Source organism: Bos indicus, chromosome 14, assembly GCF_029378745.1.
Source record: "Bos indicus isolate NIAB-ARS_2022 breed Sahiwal x Tharparkar chromosome 14, NIAB-ARS_B.indTharparkar_mat_pri_1.0, whole genome shotgun sequence".
Classification (NCBI taxonomy): Eukaryota; Metazoa; Chordata; class Mammalia; order Artiodactyla; family Bovidae; genus Bos; species Bos indicus.
Window position 1 is genome coordinate 73,467,575 of NC_091773.1, and position 17,584 is coordinate 73,485,158.

The 17,584-nt window shown below is 39.9% G+C and overlaps 1 protein-coding gene across 2 annotated transcripts in view; it reads right to left on the minus strand.

Annotated features, from left to right (window-relative positions):
* Window positions 1-17,584, minus strand: part of SLC26A7 (solute carrier family 26 member 7) — a 151,482-nt gene that overhangs the window by 123,447 nt on the left and 10,451 nt on the right. For both annotated transcript variants that reach the window (XR_011570674.1, XM_019973813.2), the window contains exon 2: window positions 2,359-2,469. Coding sequence is in view for 1 of the 2 variants with exons in the window: in XM_019973813.2 (XP_019829372.2) it covers window positions 2,359-2,469 (111 nt within the window). In the remaining variant the exon portion in view is untranslated. The remainder of the gene's footprint in view (window positions 1-2,358; window positions 2,470-17,584) is intronic.

A 17,584-nucleotide genomic window follows, 5' to 3' on the forward strand; every position in this document is an offset into this window, starting at 1 on the left:
TCTAAAGAATTCTAAATCTGTTAGGATAAATAGAGAAATGAGAAGGTCCAGCTGACTCTGTCCTTTGGAGAAGTATTGATACATAGGCAGAAATAAAATGCCTTAAGCATTTATTGTGTTACACGGTGTCTACAGTAAAATCTGTAAATTATACATATTTTGAAATGTATATTATTAACCTAGTAGAGTACAATATTCCTGTTAATAATATTTATTAACTGTTAGCTGTTAACAATATCTGTTAAATACAATATATAAATGGCAGTTTCACAATGCCACCGGTAAAATGTCTATAATGATTCCTTAGGAAATAAAGTGGTGTATGTAAACTCATACTTACATATATCAAGTTAAGTATTTTAGACTTTGTAAAGTAAGTATGGTCTATTGGGAAATTTTTTTACCTTGTTCATGTATCCTTTGTTTAACAGAGGACATGCTTCAAGGTCAGCTCTACAAGAATCTACTTTTTCATGCTAGTGACATAGTTCACTGTTTTGAAGAACGAAAATAAATTGTTAGGAAATTAGAGAGCGGGAAAATTTGAATATAATAGGCTTCAAGAACTTCTAAATCATTATTGTGCTTTTTTCCCTTTATATCAGCACAAAAGGAAACTGCATCCTTGAGCAGCTGCTTGAAAAGAGGAAAAGCTTGGGCTTCAGGTTTAGCCACATCTCATCTGTAATCTGGGCTTCCCTCATGGCTCAGTTGGTAAAGAATCCGCCTGCAGTGCAGGTGGCCCCAGTTCAATTTCTGAGTTGGGAAGATCTCCCGGAGAAGGGAAAGGCTACCCACTCCAGTACTCTTGCCTGGAAAATACCATGGATGAAGGAGCCTGGTATGCTACTGTCCATGGGGTCGCAAAGAGTCAGACACGACTGAGCGACTGTTCTGTAATGATTACAGCTTTTATTAATTTTTATGTAGCAAGTAACACACTAGATACTTGCCCATCAATTATTTCATCTAATGCTCACTAAAATCATGACTTTTTTTTTGGCATTTTACTATCAAGAAAGCAGCAAATAGATCTTTAAAACTTTGCCCAAGGTCATGCAGATAGCAAAGAACAAATGTGACTCACACCCAGATCTATCTAACTTCCAAGTCTTTGTTTTTAACCAGCCTACTCTATTATCAGATTACTTGTGATTCACATTTTACTTGATAATGCAATGTTAGGCAAGACAAGAGGTATACTAATGAGAGGGCATGTAGAATCTAGCTTGGAAGAAACCTAAAAGATTGTATAATCCTTTTTTTTTTTTTTTGCTGTACTAGGTCTTCATTGCTTTGTGCAGGAGCTCTCTAGTTACGGCAAGTGGGGGCTACTCTTCGTTGCTGTGCACAGGCTTCTCACTGCAGTGGCTTCTCCCGTGCTGTGGAGGCTGTAGGCTCGCAGACTTCAGGAGTTGAGGCTCACGGCTCTAGAGTGCAGGCTCAGGGGTTGCGGTGCATGTGGAATCTTCCCAGAACAGGGATTGAACCCATGTCCTCTACATTGGCAGGTGGATTCTTATCCACCGTGCCACCTGGGAAGTCCTAATCCAATATAAATGTGTGGAAAATAAATTTTAACATTTGAGTGACTAAGTTTTATACAGTCTTTTCTTTTCCTCAGTGTGCTTATTTTCATTTCATTGTAAATTGAGAACATTGCCCTTCTCTTACAACTTAAAAATGAATGGAATCTTTAACAATAACCTTGGTTACATAGGAATATAGCAATAAGTCACAGTATGTATTGGACACAAAAAGTTAAATATTTTATCCTAATATTTACTGATATTCAGTTCAGTTCAGTCGCTCAGGCGTGTCCAGCTCTTTGCAACCCCATGGACTGCAGCACGCCAGGCCTCCCTGTTCATCACCAACTCCCAGAGCTTAGTCAAACTCATGCCCATCGAGTCCGTGATGCCATCCAACCATCTCATCCTCTGTCTCCCCTTCTTCTTCTGCCCTCAATCTTTCCCAGCATCAGGGTCTTTTCCAATGAGTCAGTTCTTCACGTCAGGTGGCCAAAGTATTGGAGTTTCATCTTCAGCATCAGTCCTTCCAATGAACACCCAGGACTGATCTTTAGGATGGACTGGCTGGACCTCCTTGCAGTCCAAGGGGCTCTCAAGGGTCTTCTCCAACACCACAGTTCAAAAGCATCAATTCTTCGGCACTCAGCTCTCTTTATAGTCCAACTCTCACATCCACATTACTGATATTATTTGCTGATAATATTTGCCCTAATATTTTCAATAGTAAAGTGGGAATTGCTTTGGAAATGTTATCATTAACAAATGATCACTCTGAGTCCCTTTCATTAGGAACATGGGAAGCATAAGAACAGGCAGAAATGATTACCTGTGGCAACATGACGCCCCATTCCAAATATGGCGTAAATGATGGCGGGAAACAGAGACCCATACAAGCCGAACACCGGGTGCACGGATGACAGAACAGCAAAGGCCAGCCCTGAGAATACAGGAGTAAACAGGACCATCTTTTAACCTCAAGATACAGTCCATTACAAAGCAGAAGGGTATTGGCTTATTAATGATGAAAGGAACCACAATTTATTTATTCTACTTGTTCAGGGAGAGACTAGCAACATTGTCCCAAATATCAGAAAATTTACTCATTAGCTCTTGTTTACATTTCAATTCTAAAACCATTCTTTTTGGCCTACTACATTTTACCTTGGCTACAAGAAGTCTACAAGAAGACATTAGCTCAGAGTGTCTTCCTGTTAAAAGTGGTAGCATCGCAGCAAAACATCTCCACACACACTTAAGAGAATCATTTTCACATGTTCATTCTATTCACACGATAGCACCTGTGAGACTGACCGAAGTAGAAGCAATACCGTGGACAGATAAGAAGCCTGACATGAAAGGTGAGTGATGCTGGGTCAAAAGGGACACACACATTCAAAGTTGCCTGGCTGACTGACTAGTCGACTAGCCTAAGATTGTGTATCAACCAGCATGTGACTCCATGCATGTCTCATTACTGGACCCCAGCCTATATATGCAGGTATAATTTCTTAGAATGAAAAAAAATCAACTTTATCCATTCAAAGATAAGTAAGGAGTAATTCAAAACTGTTCCTTTTTATTCTCCTTAGATACTACTGCCTGCCTAGTTTGATTGTTACAGGCACACAAAAACTTTTCCTAGACATGTCTAAATTAACACTAGCCATTTAATTGTGACCAAAGTATGCACAAGGATAAACTGATTAAAGTAATCTTGTTCCTTGTGGCTGTTCCTTGGCATTAAACAGCTAGTTCAGCTGGGTTCTGATAACCCATTCAAATTTGTACAATATAATGATAGCCATTTGATTGGACATAGTGGACTTGACAAGCTACAGAAAGATTTGAGGAAGGAGGTAGCATTATAATCTAGATTACCTGAATGTTAGGTCAGTTAATTATTCACACTATGGAGCCTGGTACTCTGGTTCCCAGATCAGCACTTTTTTACTGCCTAACTTTTACTAATTTAAAGTTAATTTCCTTAAAATAAACTCTAGCTCTACATCAATTTTTTTTTCAAGCAGTACAGGATAGTTGTTATGATTAAAATGTATGAAAAATCTATCAATGACTAGTCCGTTGTTAATTTTTAAAAACCTACTTGCATCGCTTGTTTACTAACAATGTACTCCTAAAAGTCTCATGAAAACAAATAAAAAGTGGTTATAGAAGAGTGAGCGGCAGATGCTGCTCTAGAATTTCACACAGGTAGAGTGAGCCTGGAAAATCCCGTGGACGGAGGGGCCTGGTGGGCTGCAGTCCATGGGGTCGCTAGGAGTCGGACACGACTGAGCGACTTCACTTTATTTTTTCACTTTCATGCACTGGAGAAGGAAATGGCAACCCACTCCAGTGTTCTTGCCTGGAGAATCCCGGGGACAGGGGAGCCTGGTGGGCTGCCGTCTGTGGGGTCGCACAGAGTCAGACATGACTGAAGTGACTTAGCAGCAGCAGCAGCAGAGTGAGAGGCAGCAATCTTGTTGTTGAGAAAGGGGGTGCAAAGGTTCATATCTCTAAGCCAGGTTAGCACTGTAAGGCTAAATATTTCCCCATCCCTGTAACAAACACCTCCTGGCATTGATAGGGCAAGCAACTTTGTAAAAACACTGTGCACATGACAGCAGTCGTAAGGAGGATGCTCCAATGACAGAGCCATTTACCCTACCTAGGGGCAGCCAGACACGTAACAAGCCTTCTCTGCTCCTCCCACCTGATGTCTGCCCTCTGGGCATGCACTCCCTAACGATAAAGTAGTACCTAATTCCTCTGTCTCAAGCTCCTATTTCTGAAGAGTCAGACTAAAGCATATTTAAATGTATTTCTCTATTAATAAAGTTTTATTTTAGGGTTGTAACAAGTTAAAAACTGAGAAAAGCTCTATTAGAATTGCTGATAAATACAAAATTGCAAAACATTTCAAGTTTTTGTATGCAAAAGCTTAAATATTGTTTGAGAATTAACCAGTTCCATGACAATGTCCTTTATATAGTGCCTTACAAGGAGCTTTATTCGATGTTCATCAAGTTAATTTTTTGTGGCAACTTAATCTCGACCAGACCACAAAAATATCTGCAGCTGACACGATTCCAATGAGCATCCAAGTTCAGAAACAACTGGACTAGATGATGATCGTTTACTTTTATCTAGTTTGTTTCCATTTTTATGTTTCATATTCAGTGCTCGCATTTCATTCAGTTTATGTTTTCCAATCTCTGTCTCTTTTTTTTATTGTTGTTCTTTCTAAAGCCTTTATCATGTGTAGTAGAAAAGCTTTTATATACATATATAGATAGATAGATGTATAATATATATATTTTAGAAAACATGAATTTTTGCTTAGCTAAAAAATGTATGACATTTTGGTTCTACTTGTTTGACTAAGTATGAATATAATGCTAGATTTCTAATTTATAGTCATTCAAAACTTGCATATAATTCCGTTTATTCTGATATCCAGTATGACTGCTAGAAGTCTAGAAACCTTATTATTTTAGTGATTTTTGAAAAAAAAATATTTGATGAGTCTTGAAACTTCTAACCCAATTCTGAGAATATAAAGGAACACCATGTTGTAAAAAAAAAAAAAAAAATAAGAAATTAATATGTGACACAATATTATTAACTAAAGTATTGATTTTTTTCAAATTTCACAAAATTTTATGCTAGTAGCCATTATTTGTTTTTATACCTTATTCAAGATGCCACCTTATATTTATTTGCATTGAGCAGCTTCAGCTGCATGCAACAAATTCTGATAAATTCTCTTTTCATTTTTATTCCATTACAAATATTTTCTAATTTTCCTTGTTATGGCTCTTAGATACATCCGTCATTTAAAAGTGGACACTTGATTTCCAAATATATGGGGATTTTAAGTATCTGCTATGTTAATTTCTCATTTTGATACTAATTTCTCATTTAAATGCTTTCTACTCTGCAGTCACCCTCTGTATTTTTTCAATCTTTTAACTTTATTGAGGCTTTCAATAAGTATGTCAAAGATCTCTCTTGGTAAGTATAACATGGCACTTGAAAATATGCCTCTTATTTCAAATATCTCTTAATATCGTTTGCTAATATAATTCCACAGTAATACGAGAACAGACTCTGTATGATTTCATTACCTTTAGGCCATGAAACTTTTGCATGTTGTTTTACATTTTTACATCCCTGGGTATGTTCCAGTGTCTCCTGGTTTATAGTGTATGGGAACTTGAATGGAATTTGTATCCTGCTGTTGTGTGAAAATTGTATAAATCTTAATTATGTTGAATTGGTCCATAGTGCTTTTCAGGTCTACTATATCCTCTACTTTTCTGTCTATTCATTCTATTAATTTTTGAGAATTTGATATTTAAACTCCAACTAAAAATCTTATCTACTTAGAAAAATAATTGTAATATATAGTGAAGTGAGTGTCAGTTGCCCAGTCATGTCGACCTAATGAACTATATGTAGCCTGCCAGTCTCCTCTGTCCATGGGATTTCCCAGGCAAGAATACTGGAGTGGATTGCCATTCCCTTCTCCAGGGGATCTTCCTGACTCAGGGATCAAGCCTAGGTCTCTGGCATTGCAGACAGATTCTTTACCAACCGAGCCACCAGGGAAATCACTTTAATATATATATATAGGAACAATATGCAGCTTTGTTCTGTATTCTCCAAGTATCCTGTAAATGGGTTATCATACATTCATAATTTAAAAATATACATACCTACAGCCATGACTCAAGGGAAGATGAGTTGGGACAAGACAGTGGTCTTACTAATTTCTGTTAAAATATCTTTGGAAATTTTACAAAAATATATGATCACGTGAAGACAGTTGGTCTTGGAAGAGGCACATGCAAATGCAGATGCAGGACTAAACAAGATATATATTGAGCATGTAAAAATAAATGTGATATGTTTTATACACGAATTGTGTGTGTGTGTGTGTGTGTGTATGCTCAGTCATATCCTACACTTTGCAATCCCACAGACTGCAGCCTGGCAGGCTCCTCTGTCCATGGAATTTTCTAGGCAAGAATACTGGAAAGTGAAATTGTTAGTCACTCAGTCGTATCTGACTCTTTGTGATCCCATGGACTGTAGCTCACCAGGCTCCTCTGTCCATGGAATTCTCCAGGCAAGAAAATTTGAGTGGGTAGCCATTCCCTTCTCTAGGGGATCTTCCCAAACCCAAGACTGAACCCAGGTCTCCTGCATTGCAGACAGATTCTTTACCGCCTGAGCCACCAGGGAAGCCTTATACAGCTCTACTATGAAACCAAATCCACTTATTAAATTCCATGAGAGAATTAAAGGAACATTAAATATGAACTGTAAGGTCCTTGCCTGAAACAAACATTATCCAACATTAAACAATTTATGTTCAGTTTCTAGAATGATCAGTGTAGTCAAACTTTAAAAATGAAGAAGCTGTGAGAGATATGATCATAGAAACTTTTACTGGAGGATTACAATTGTGTGGGTTAAAACATGGACAGAATTTTTACAAGATTTTTCCACAGGTTGCCCATGTTCCTAAAGAGCTGTGAGGCGCTTTGTTCTGATAAAATTGATTTTGTCATTAAGAATATTTTCTAGGGCTCTTTTGTTGACTGTCACATTTTTTTGGCTTCTAAATATTATTCCTTTTGTCCTGGGGGCTCTGTGTTTCATTGATATAACTTACCCTGTCAACTATACCCTTCTTAAAGCTCTTATCCATTGACTCCCAGAGCACCACGATATTCATGGACCACATTCCCCTTTGCTAGCTTCTCATCCATTTAAATATCACTGTTTCCTAAGGTTTCTTCCATTCTGATTCCACTGTTTATTCTAGAGGACTATCCATGCATGATTGATGTCATGGGATTGGATGGGATAATCATGGTTAATTCAAATATCTTAATAATATTCCCCTAAACTCTAGATCCAGAGGTATATCAACTAGAAATCCCACGGGCACTCATATAACAAATCCCAAATGAAAATTGCTTATTAATTATTTATCTTGATCCCATCCACCATAAATTCCACCACCACAGCAAAACAGTATAGCATTAAATACAAACACAAAATGTAGCTGATTCCCTGTTCACATAACCTCTATCTCAGAAAATCACACTGTCACCCAGCTAGTCACCAGATTCAGAAACCTAGAAGTTATCAAAAACATGCTTTTTCTTTTTCACCCTCACATCCCTGAGTACATTGATCACCTTAGCTATTCCATTTAAAACTGGTGGATTTTTCTCTCCTACTGCTGCTACTCCTGCCTTTCTCTGTTCCAACCACAGAACAAGATCTCTCCTAAATAGTCTTTCCTAACTAGTCTCTTGCCTCTGTCAAGTATATAATATAAGCTGATGCCAGACTAATTTTTTTATAATACAAACCTTTGTCACCCCCTGTCATCCCTCAAGATCCACTAATGTCCTCATGGAAAATAAGCCTAAACACTTTTTCCATGTTATTCAATAAGACTTTTATGATCTGGACTCTGCTAACCTCTCCAGCTACAACTCCTACCAAGTGGGGTTATTGACAAGTATTTAAATAAACTATGGTCTTTTATTCTTCTTATCACTGCATATTTTTCTTTTTTCTACAGTGCCCTGCATCTGTGAGCTACCTAGAAAACTCATATTACCCTTCAAGATTCAGTTAAAGTATAATTTCCTCTTGACTTCCAATCTCATCGCCACTCTAGGAAGAGATGATAATGTTATCAGTGCTATTGCTGTACCTTGTACATTCTTCATTCATACGGCGTACCAAAATTATTCTAAAAACCTGCTTTTTTGTCCAGGTCTCCAGTTATATTGTGAGATATATTAGTAAGGCAACAGATAATAGTTGACTCATTGGAAAAGACTCTGATGCTGGGAGGGATTGGGGGCAGGAGGAGAAGGGGACAACAGAGGATGAGATGGCTGGATGGCATCACCAACTAGATGGACATGAGTTTGAGTGAACTCCGGGTGTTGGTGATGGATAGGGAGGCCTGGCGTGCTGAGATTCATGGGGTCGCAAAGAGTCGGACACGACTGAATGACTGAACTAAACTGAATTGAACTGAATAAGAATCAATTCCATTTATAAGTAAACTAGTGTGTCAAGCAAAGTACTAGCATCTCTTTCATGGAGTGCTGATAAACACAGGAACAGACCCAGGAGTAAAATGATACACTTATCCAAAGCTATGAAGGCTATGAGAAGAAAAACAAAGGAACAAAGCAAAGCAAAGCCTTGATTATCAGGTGAATGAAGGCACAAGCAAGGTTAAATGGTTCAGAAGGTTATAAAGAGGTCAGGAAATGAAGTTAGTGAGCAGTTCATTGCAGAAACCAGCACCAGCTCAAAGGTGTTGAATGCTAATTTTTTAGGAGCTACTGATCACAGAGGGCAGAGCGTGACTGGGGATATCAAGGCTTCTCAGAGGTCCTAATACTCTTTCCCCTTGAATACTCTATCCAAGTAAAGTTGAACAGGAATGGCCTTAAGGCATATTTTGGTGGATTTTTTTTTTTGAAGACCACGTTTATATAACACCCCTCTAAACCACTCACTAGGCCAGAGATCAGCAAAGGATAAGAACTTTCCTCCCAACTTTACACTGACTGCTAGATAATGTCTCCTGCCCTTTCATATCTCTTCGTAGGTAGGTGCATCTTCTCACTGACTCCTGTGGACTCAGTCCCACATACCGAAATTTGAGGCCTGCTCATATGCTGGTCGGAGAAGGCAATGGCAACCCACTCTAGTACTCTTGCCTGGCAAATCCCATGGATGGAGGGGCCTGGTAGGCTGCAGTCCATGGGGTCGCTAGGAGTCGGACACAACTGAGCGACTTCACTTTCACTTCTCACTATTATGCACTGGAGAAGAAAATGGCAACCCACTCCAGTGTTCTTGCCTGGAGAATCTCAGGGACAGGGGAGCCTGGTGGGCTGCTGTTTATGGGGTCGCACAGAGTCGGACATGACTGAAGCGACTTAGCAGCAGCAGCAACAGCATATGCTGGTAGGAATTAGACAAGACTATGCAATCTAGACCTTTTTCACCCAGAATCTTGGAGCCAGGTACTAATTCTGAGTTGTTCTTACACTTTGACTGAGCTTCTGACATTTTTTTCTAGTTTGACCTTTCAGGTCCTGGTCCCCACTGGTTGACACCCAGGTACTAAACTTTATACTCACAGGCTTTGTGAGTTTGTATGCTTCTGCTAACCTCCCTGCATCTGACCTCAATTCCACCTTCTCAAATATCTGGATTCCATCCACATCTCTCTAGGATAGTGACAGTGCCACCACCTCAGATCAAGTGGCAAAGCACAGGTCCTCAGATTCCTCTCCACCACCTCCCACTTCCTCTATCCAAGAGGAGGGCTGCAGATTGGAGGGTCAAAGTAGGACAGTCTGAAGGAGACGCATTTCATGATGGGAAAGGCCATGTCCACCCATATATGTATTTTTGCTATTTTTTCTACTATTTTGCTCCTTGGAAGAAAAGCTGAGACCAACCTAGATAGCATATTAAAAAGCAGAGACATTACTTTGTCAACAAAGGTCTGTCTAGTCAAGGCTATGGTTTTTACAGTAGTCATGTATGGATGTGAGAGTTGGACCATAAAGAAAGATGAGCACTGAAGAATTGATGCTTTTGAACTGTGGTGTTGGAGAAGACTCTTGTGAGTCCCTTGGACTGCAAGGAGATCCAACCAGTCCATCCTAAAGGAAATCAGTCCTGAATATTCATTGGAAGAACTGATACTAAAGCTGAAATTCCAATACTTTGGCCACCTGATGCGAAGAACTGACTCATTGGAAAAGACCCTGGTGCTGGGAAAGATTCAAGGTGGGAGGAGAAGGAGACGACAGGGATGAGATGGTTGGATGGCATCACTAACTTGATGGACATGAGTTTGAGCAAGCTCCAGGAGTTGGTGATGGACAGGGAAGCCTGGTGTGCTGCAGTCCATGGGGTCAGAAAGAGTCGGACACGACTGAGTGACTGAACTGAACTGAACCATTTTGCTACTGATGTGATAATAAAAGACCAGGACCTGCCTCAAGACTAACTGTGATATGTCTCTTTCTTTCCACAAGCACATTCAAATCTCAGCTTTATGAAAAAAAAAGAAATATTAATAGCTCTTCAATGTCAGGCCTAAATTGTTGTGCTCCACTCCAACTTTACTAGATCTATGTTTTAAACGATAATTCAGCTAATAAAGAGGGATGTAGTCCCTAAATGTAACCTGTGTATAGAGTTCCCCTGAGATCCTCTCCAGAGAAACAGTGATTAGTAGGACTTGATTTCTTAAAATTCTATTTCATATAATACCATGTTGTTATTCAGTCACTCACATGTCTGACTCCTTGAGATGCCATAGAGGAAAGCAAGGTTTCCCTGTCCTTCACTGTCTCCCAGAGTTTGCTCAAACTCATGTACATCAAGTCAATGATGCCATCCAGTCATCTCATCCTCAGTTGTTTCTTTCTCCTACTGCCTTCAATCTTTCCCCAAACCAGGGTCTTTCCCAATGAGTTGGCTCTCCACATCAGGTGGCCAAAGTATTAAAGCTTCAGTTTCAGCATCAGTCCTTCCAATGAATATTCAGGACTGACTTCCTTTAGGATTGACTCGTTTGATCTTGCAGTCCACAGGACTCTCAAGAGTCTTCCCCAGCACCACAGTTCAAAACAATCGATTCTTCAGTGCTCAACCTTCTTTACAGCCCAACTCTCACATCCATACATACTACAGGAAAACCATAGCTTTGATTAAACCAACTTTCGTTAGCAAAGTGATGTCTCTGTTTTTTAATATGCTAAGTTTATCATAGCTTTACTTCCAAGGAGCAAGCATCTTTTTAATTTCATGACTGCAGTCACCATCTGCAGTGATTGTTAAGGCCAAGAAAATAGTCTATCACTGTTTCCATTGTTTCCACATCTATTTGCCATGAGGTGATGGGACTGGATACTGAGATCTTAGTTTTCTAAATGTTGAGTTTTAAGCTAACTTTTACACTTTCACTTTCACTTTCCTCAAGAGGCTCTTTAGTTCCTCTTCACTTTCTTCCATAGGGGTGGTGTCATCTGCATACCTGAGGTTGTTTATATTTCTCCCAGCAATCTTGATTTCAGCTTGTGCTTCATCCAGCCCAGCATTTCTCATGATGTACTCTGCATACAAGTTTAATAAGCAGGGTGACATATAAGTTACATAACCTTTGACCTACTCCTTTCACAGTTTTGAATCAGTTCGTTATTCCATGTCTGGTTCTAACTGTTGTTTTTTGACCTGCATACAGGTTTCTCAGGAGACAGGTAAGGTGGTCTGGTATTCCCATCTCTTTACGAATATTTTACTGTTTGTTGTGATCCACACAGTCAAAGACATTAGTGTAGTCAATGAAGCAGGAAAATATGTTTTTCTGGAACTCTCTTGCTTTTTCTATGATCCAACAGAGGTTGGCAATTTGATCTCTGGTTCCTCTGCCTTTTCTAAATCTAGCTTGTACATCTGGAATTTCTCGGTTCACGTAGTGCTGAAGCCTAGCTTGAAGGATTTTGAGCATTACTTAGCTGGCATTTGAACTGAATACAATTGTACAGTAGCTTTAACATTCGTTAGCATTGCCTTTCTTTGGGACTGGAATGAAAACTGATCTTTTCTAGTACCATAGCCACTACTGAGTTTTCCAAACTTGCTGGCATATTGAGTGCAGCACTTTAATAGTATCATCTTTTAGGATTTGAAATAGCTCAGCTGCAATTCTAACAGCTCCACTAGCTTTATTTGTAGTAATGCTTCCTAAGGCCCACTTGACTTCACACGCCAGGATGTCTGGCTCTAGGTGAGTGACCACACCATCGTGGTTATCTAGATCTTTAAGACCTTTTTTGTTCAGTTCTTCTGTGTATTCTTGCCATCTCTTATTAATATCTTCTGTTTATGTTAAGTCCATACTGCTGCTGTCCTTTTTTGTGCCCATCTTTGCATGAAATGTTTCCTTGGTATCTCTAATTTTCTTGAGCTCTCTAGTCTTTCCCATTCTATTGTTTTCCTCTATTTCTTTGCACTGATCACTGAGGAAGGCTTTCTTATGTCTCCTGGCTGTTCCCTGGAACTGTGCATTCAGTTGGGTATATCTTTCCTTTTCTCTTTTGCTTTTCACTTTTATTCTTTTCTCAGCTACTTGTCAGGCCTCCTGAGACAACCATTTTGCCTTTCTGCATTTCTTTTTCTTGGAGATGGTTTTGATCACTGCCTCCTGTACAAACCTCAATCCATAGTTCTTTAGGCACTCTGCAAGATGTTATCCCTTGCATCAATTTGTCACTTCCTCTGTATAATCTGACGTCCAAGGAGCGGTGGCTGTGCCTGCGCAGGAGGGCCGAGAGGAGCTACTCCAAGTTAAAGGTCAGGAGGAGTGGCTGTGAGAAAATACCCCTCATCCAAGGTAAGGAGCAGCGGCTGAGCTTTGCTGGAGCAGGCGAGAAGAGATACCCCACGTCCAAGGTAAGAGAAACCCAAGTAAGACAGTAGAAGTTGTGAGAGGCATCAGAGGGCAGACACACTGAAACCATAATCACAGAAAACTGCTCATTCTAATCACACTAGGACCACAGCCTTGTCTAGCTCAATGAAACTAAGCCATGCCGTGTGGGGCCACCCAAGACAGGCGGGTCATGGTGGAGAGGTCAGACAGAATGTTGTCCACTGGAGAAGGGAATGGCAAACCACTTCAGTATTCTTGCCTTGAGAACCCCATGAACACTATGAAAAAGCAAAATGACAGGATACTGAAAGAAGAACTCCCCAGGTCGGTAGGTTCCCAATATGCTACTAGAGATCAGTGGAGAAATAACTCCAGAAAGAATGAAGGGATGGAGCCAAAGCAAAAACAATACCCAGTTGTGGATGTGACTAGTGATAGAAGCAAGGTCCGATGCTGTAAAGAGCAATATTGCATAGGAACCTGGAATGTTAGGTCCATGAATCAAGGCAAATAAGTGGTCAAAGAGGAGATGGCAAGAGTGAATGTCGACATTCTAGGAATCAGCGAACTAAAATGGACTGGAATGGGTGAATTTAACTCAGATGACCATTATATCTACTACTGCGGGCAGGAATCCCTTAGAAGAAATGGAGTAGCCATCATGGTCAAAAAAAGAGTCCAAAATGCAGCACTTGGGTGCAATCCCAAAAACAACAGAATAATCTCTGTTCGTTTCCAAGGCAAACCATTCAGTATCACAGTAATCCAAGTCTATGCCTCAACCAGTAATGCTGAAGAAGCTGAAGTTGAATGGTTGGTTCTATGAAGACCTACAAGACCTTTTATAACTAACACTCAAAAAAGATGTCCTTTTCATTATAGGGGACTGGAATGCAAAAGCAGGAAGTCAAGAAACACCTGGGGTAACAGGCAAATTTGGCCTTGGAATACAGAATGAAGCAGGGCAAAGGCTAAGAGTTTTGCCAAGAGAACGCACTGGTCATAGCAAACACCCTCTTCCAACAACACAAGAGAAGACTCTACACATGGACATCACCAGATGGTCAACACTGAAATCAGATTGACTATATTCTTTGCAGCCAAAGATGGAGAAGCTCTATACAGTCAGCAAAAACAAGACTGGGAGCTGACTGTGGCTCAGATCATCAACTTCTTATTGCCAAATTCAGACTTAAATTGAAAAAAGTAGAGAAAACCACTAGATCATTCAGGTATGACCTAAATAAAATCCCTTATGATTATACAGTGGAAGTGAGAGATAGATTTAAGGGACTAGATCTGATAGATAGAGTGCCTGATGAACTATGTAATGAGGTTCGTGACATTGTACAGGAGACAGGGATCAAGACCATCCCCATGGAAAAGAAATGCAACAAAGCAAAATGGCTGTCTGGGGAGGCCTTACAAATAGCTGTGGAAAGAAGAGAAGTGAAAAGGAAAGGAGAAAAGGAAAGATATAAGCTTCTGAATGCAGAGTTCCAAAGAATAGCAAGGAGAGATGAGAAAGCCTTCCTCAGCAATCAATGCAAAGAAATAGAGGAAAACAACAGAATGGGAAAGACTAGAGATCTCTTCAAGAAAATTAGAGATACCAAGGGAACATTTCATGCAAAGATGGGCTCGATAAAGGACAGAAATGGTATGGACCTAACAGAAGCAGAAGATATTAAGAAGAGGTGGCAAGAATACACAGAAGAACTGTACAAAAAAGACCTTCATGACCCAGATAATCACGATGGTGTGATCACTAACCTAGAGCCAGACATCCTGGAATGTGAAGTCAAGTGGGCCTTAGAAAGCATCACTGAGAACAAAGCTAGTGGAGGTGATGGAATTTCAGTTGAGCTCTTTCAAATCCTGAAAGATGATGCTGTGAAAGTGGTGCACTCAATATGCCAGCAAATTTGGAAAACTCAGCAGTGGCCACAGGACTGGAAAAGGTCAGTTTTCATTCCAATCCCAAAGAAAGGCAATGCCAAAGAATGCTCAAACTACCACACAATTGCACTCATCTCACATGCTAGTAAAGTAATCCGTAAAATTCTCCAAGCCAGGCTTCAGCAATATGTGAACTGTGAACTTCCAGATGTTCAAGCTGGTTTTAGAAAAGGAAGAGGAACCAGAGATCAAATTGCCAATATCCACTGGATCATGGAAAAAGCAAGGGAGTTCCAGAAAAAATCTATTTCTCCTTTATTTTGACTATGCCAAAGCCTTTGACTGTGTGGATCACATTAAACTGGAAAATTTTTCAAGAGATAGGAATACCAGACCACCTGATCTGCCTCTTGAGAAACCTATATGCAGGTCAGGAAGCAACAGTTAGAACTGGACATGGAACAACAGACTGGTTCCAAATAGGAAAAGGAGTACATCAAGGCTGTATACTGTCACCCTGCTTATTTAACTTATATGCAGAGTACATTATGAGAAATGCTGGGGTGGAAGAAGCACAAGCTGGAATCAAGATTGCCAGGAGAAATATCAATAACCTCAGATATGCAGATGACACCACCCTTATGGCAGAAAGTGAAGAGGAACTAAAAAGCCCCTTGATGAAAGTGAAAGAAGAGAGGGAAAAAGTTGGCTTAAAGCTCAACATTCAGAAAACTAAGATCATGGCATTGGTCCCATCACTTCATGGCAAATAGATAGGGAAACAGTGGAAACACTGTCAGACTTTATTTTCTGGGGCTCCAAAATCACCGCAGATGGTGATTACCACCATGAAATTAAAAGATGTTTACTCCTTGGAAGGAAAGTTATGACCAACCTAGATAGCATATTCAAAAGCAGAGACATTACTTTGCCAACAAAGGTCCATCTAGTCAAGGCTATGGTTTTTCCAGTGGTCATGTATGGATGTGAAAGTTGGACTGTGAAGAAAGCTGAGTGCCGAAGAATTTTTGCTTCTGAACTGTGTTGTTGGAGAAGACTCTTGAGAGTCCCTTGGACTGCAAGGATATCCAACCAGTCTATTCTAAAGGAGATCAGTCCTGGGTGTTCTTATAAGGACTGATGCTAAAGCTGAAACTCCAGTACTTTGGCCACCTCATGAGAAGAGTTGACACATTGGAAAAGACCCTGATGCTGGGAGGGGTTGGGTGGGGGCAGGAGGAGAAGGGGACGACAGAGGATGAGATTGCTGGATAGCATCACCGACTTGATGGACATGAGTTTGGGTGAACTCCAGAAGTTGGTGTTGGAAAGGGAGGCGTGGCATGCTGAAATTCATGGGGTCACAGAGAGTCAGACACAACTGAGCAACTGAACTGAACTGACTGAACTGTATAATCATAAGGAATTTCGTTTAGGTCATACCTGAATGGCCTAGTGGTTTTCCCTACTGTCTTCAATTTAAGTATGAATTTTGCAATAGAGAGTTCATGATCTGAGCTACAGTTAGCTTTCAATCTTATTTTTGCTGACTATGTAGAGTGTCCATCTTCAGCTGCAAAGAATACAATTAATTTGTTTTTGGTATTGACTATCTGGTGATGTCCTTGTGTATAGTCACCTCTTGGGTTGCTGGAAGAGGGAAATATTTGCTATGACCAGTGCATTCTCTTGGCAAAACTCTGTTAGCCTTTGCCCTGCTTCATTCTGTATTCCAAGTCCAAATTTGCATGTTACTCCAGGGATTTCTTGACTTCCTACTTTTGTATTCCAGTTCCCTATGTTGAAAATGACATCTTTTTCTTTTTTTTTTTTGGTGTTAGTTTCTGAAGGTCTTGTATGTCATCATAAAACCACTCACTATTAGGTTCTTTGGCATTAGTGGTTGGGGTATAGACTTGGCCACTGTGATATTGAGGTTTGCCTTGGAAGTGAACCAAGATCATCTGTTGTTTTAGAGATTGCACTGAAGTACTCAATCTCAGACTCTTTTGTGAATGTGAAAGCTACTCCATTTCTTCTAAGAGATTCATGCCCATAGTAGTAGATATGATGGTCATCTGATTTAAATTCACCCATTCCCTTTCATTTTAGTTCACTGATTCCTAAAATGTTGATGTTCTCTCTTGCCATCTCCTGTTTGACCACTTCTAATTTACCGTGATTCATGGACCTAAGTTTCCAACTTCCTATGCAATATTGTTCTTCACAGCACCTGACTTTGCTTTCACCACCAGACACATCCACAACTGGGTGTCATTTCTGCTTTGGCTCAGCCTCTTCATTACTTCTGAAACTATTTCTCTGCTCTTCTCTAGTAGTATACTGGACACCTACTGAGCTGGTGGGGGTTGAGGAGGGTGTTGTTCATCTTTCAGTGTCATATCTTTTTATCTTTTCATACAGTTCATGGCCTTCTCAAGGCAAGAATGCTGAAGTGGTATCTTATAATCTTATAATACCAGGTATCTTTAGCTATTCAAGTCTTGCCAGTTTTTTTTTAAGACTGTCATTTTTTCTCTATGTTCACCCAGTTTTTATCACCAAATATTAATTTCATGTCATTCTTATTAGATAAGATTGTACGTTCTTCATTTTTCCAAATAAAAACACAATATTATTTGGCAGCTCC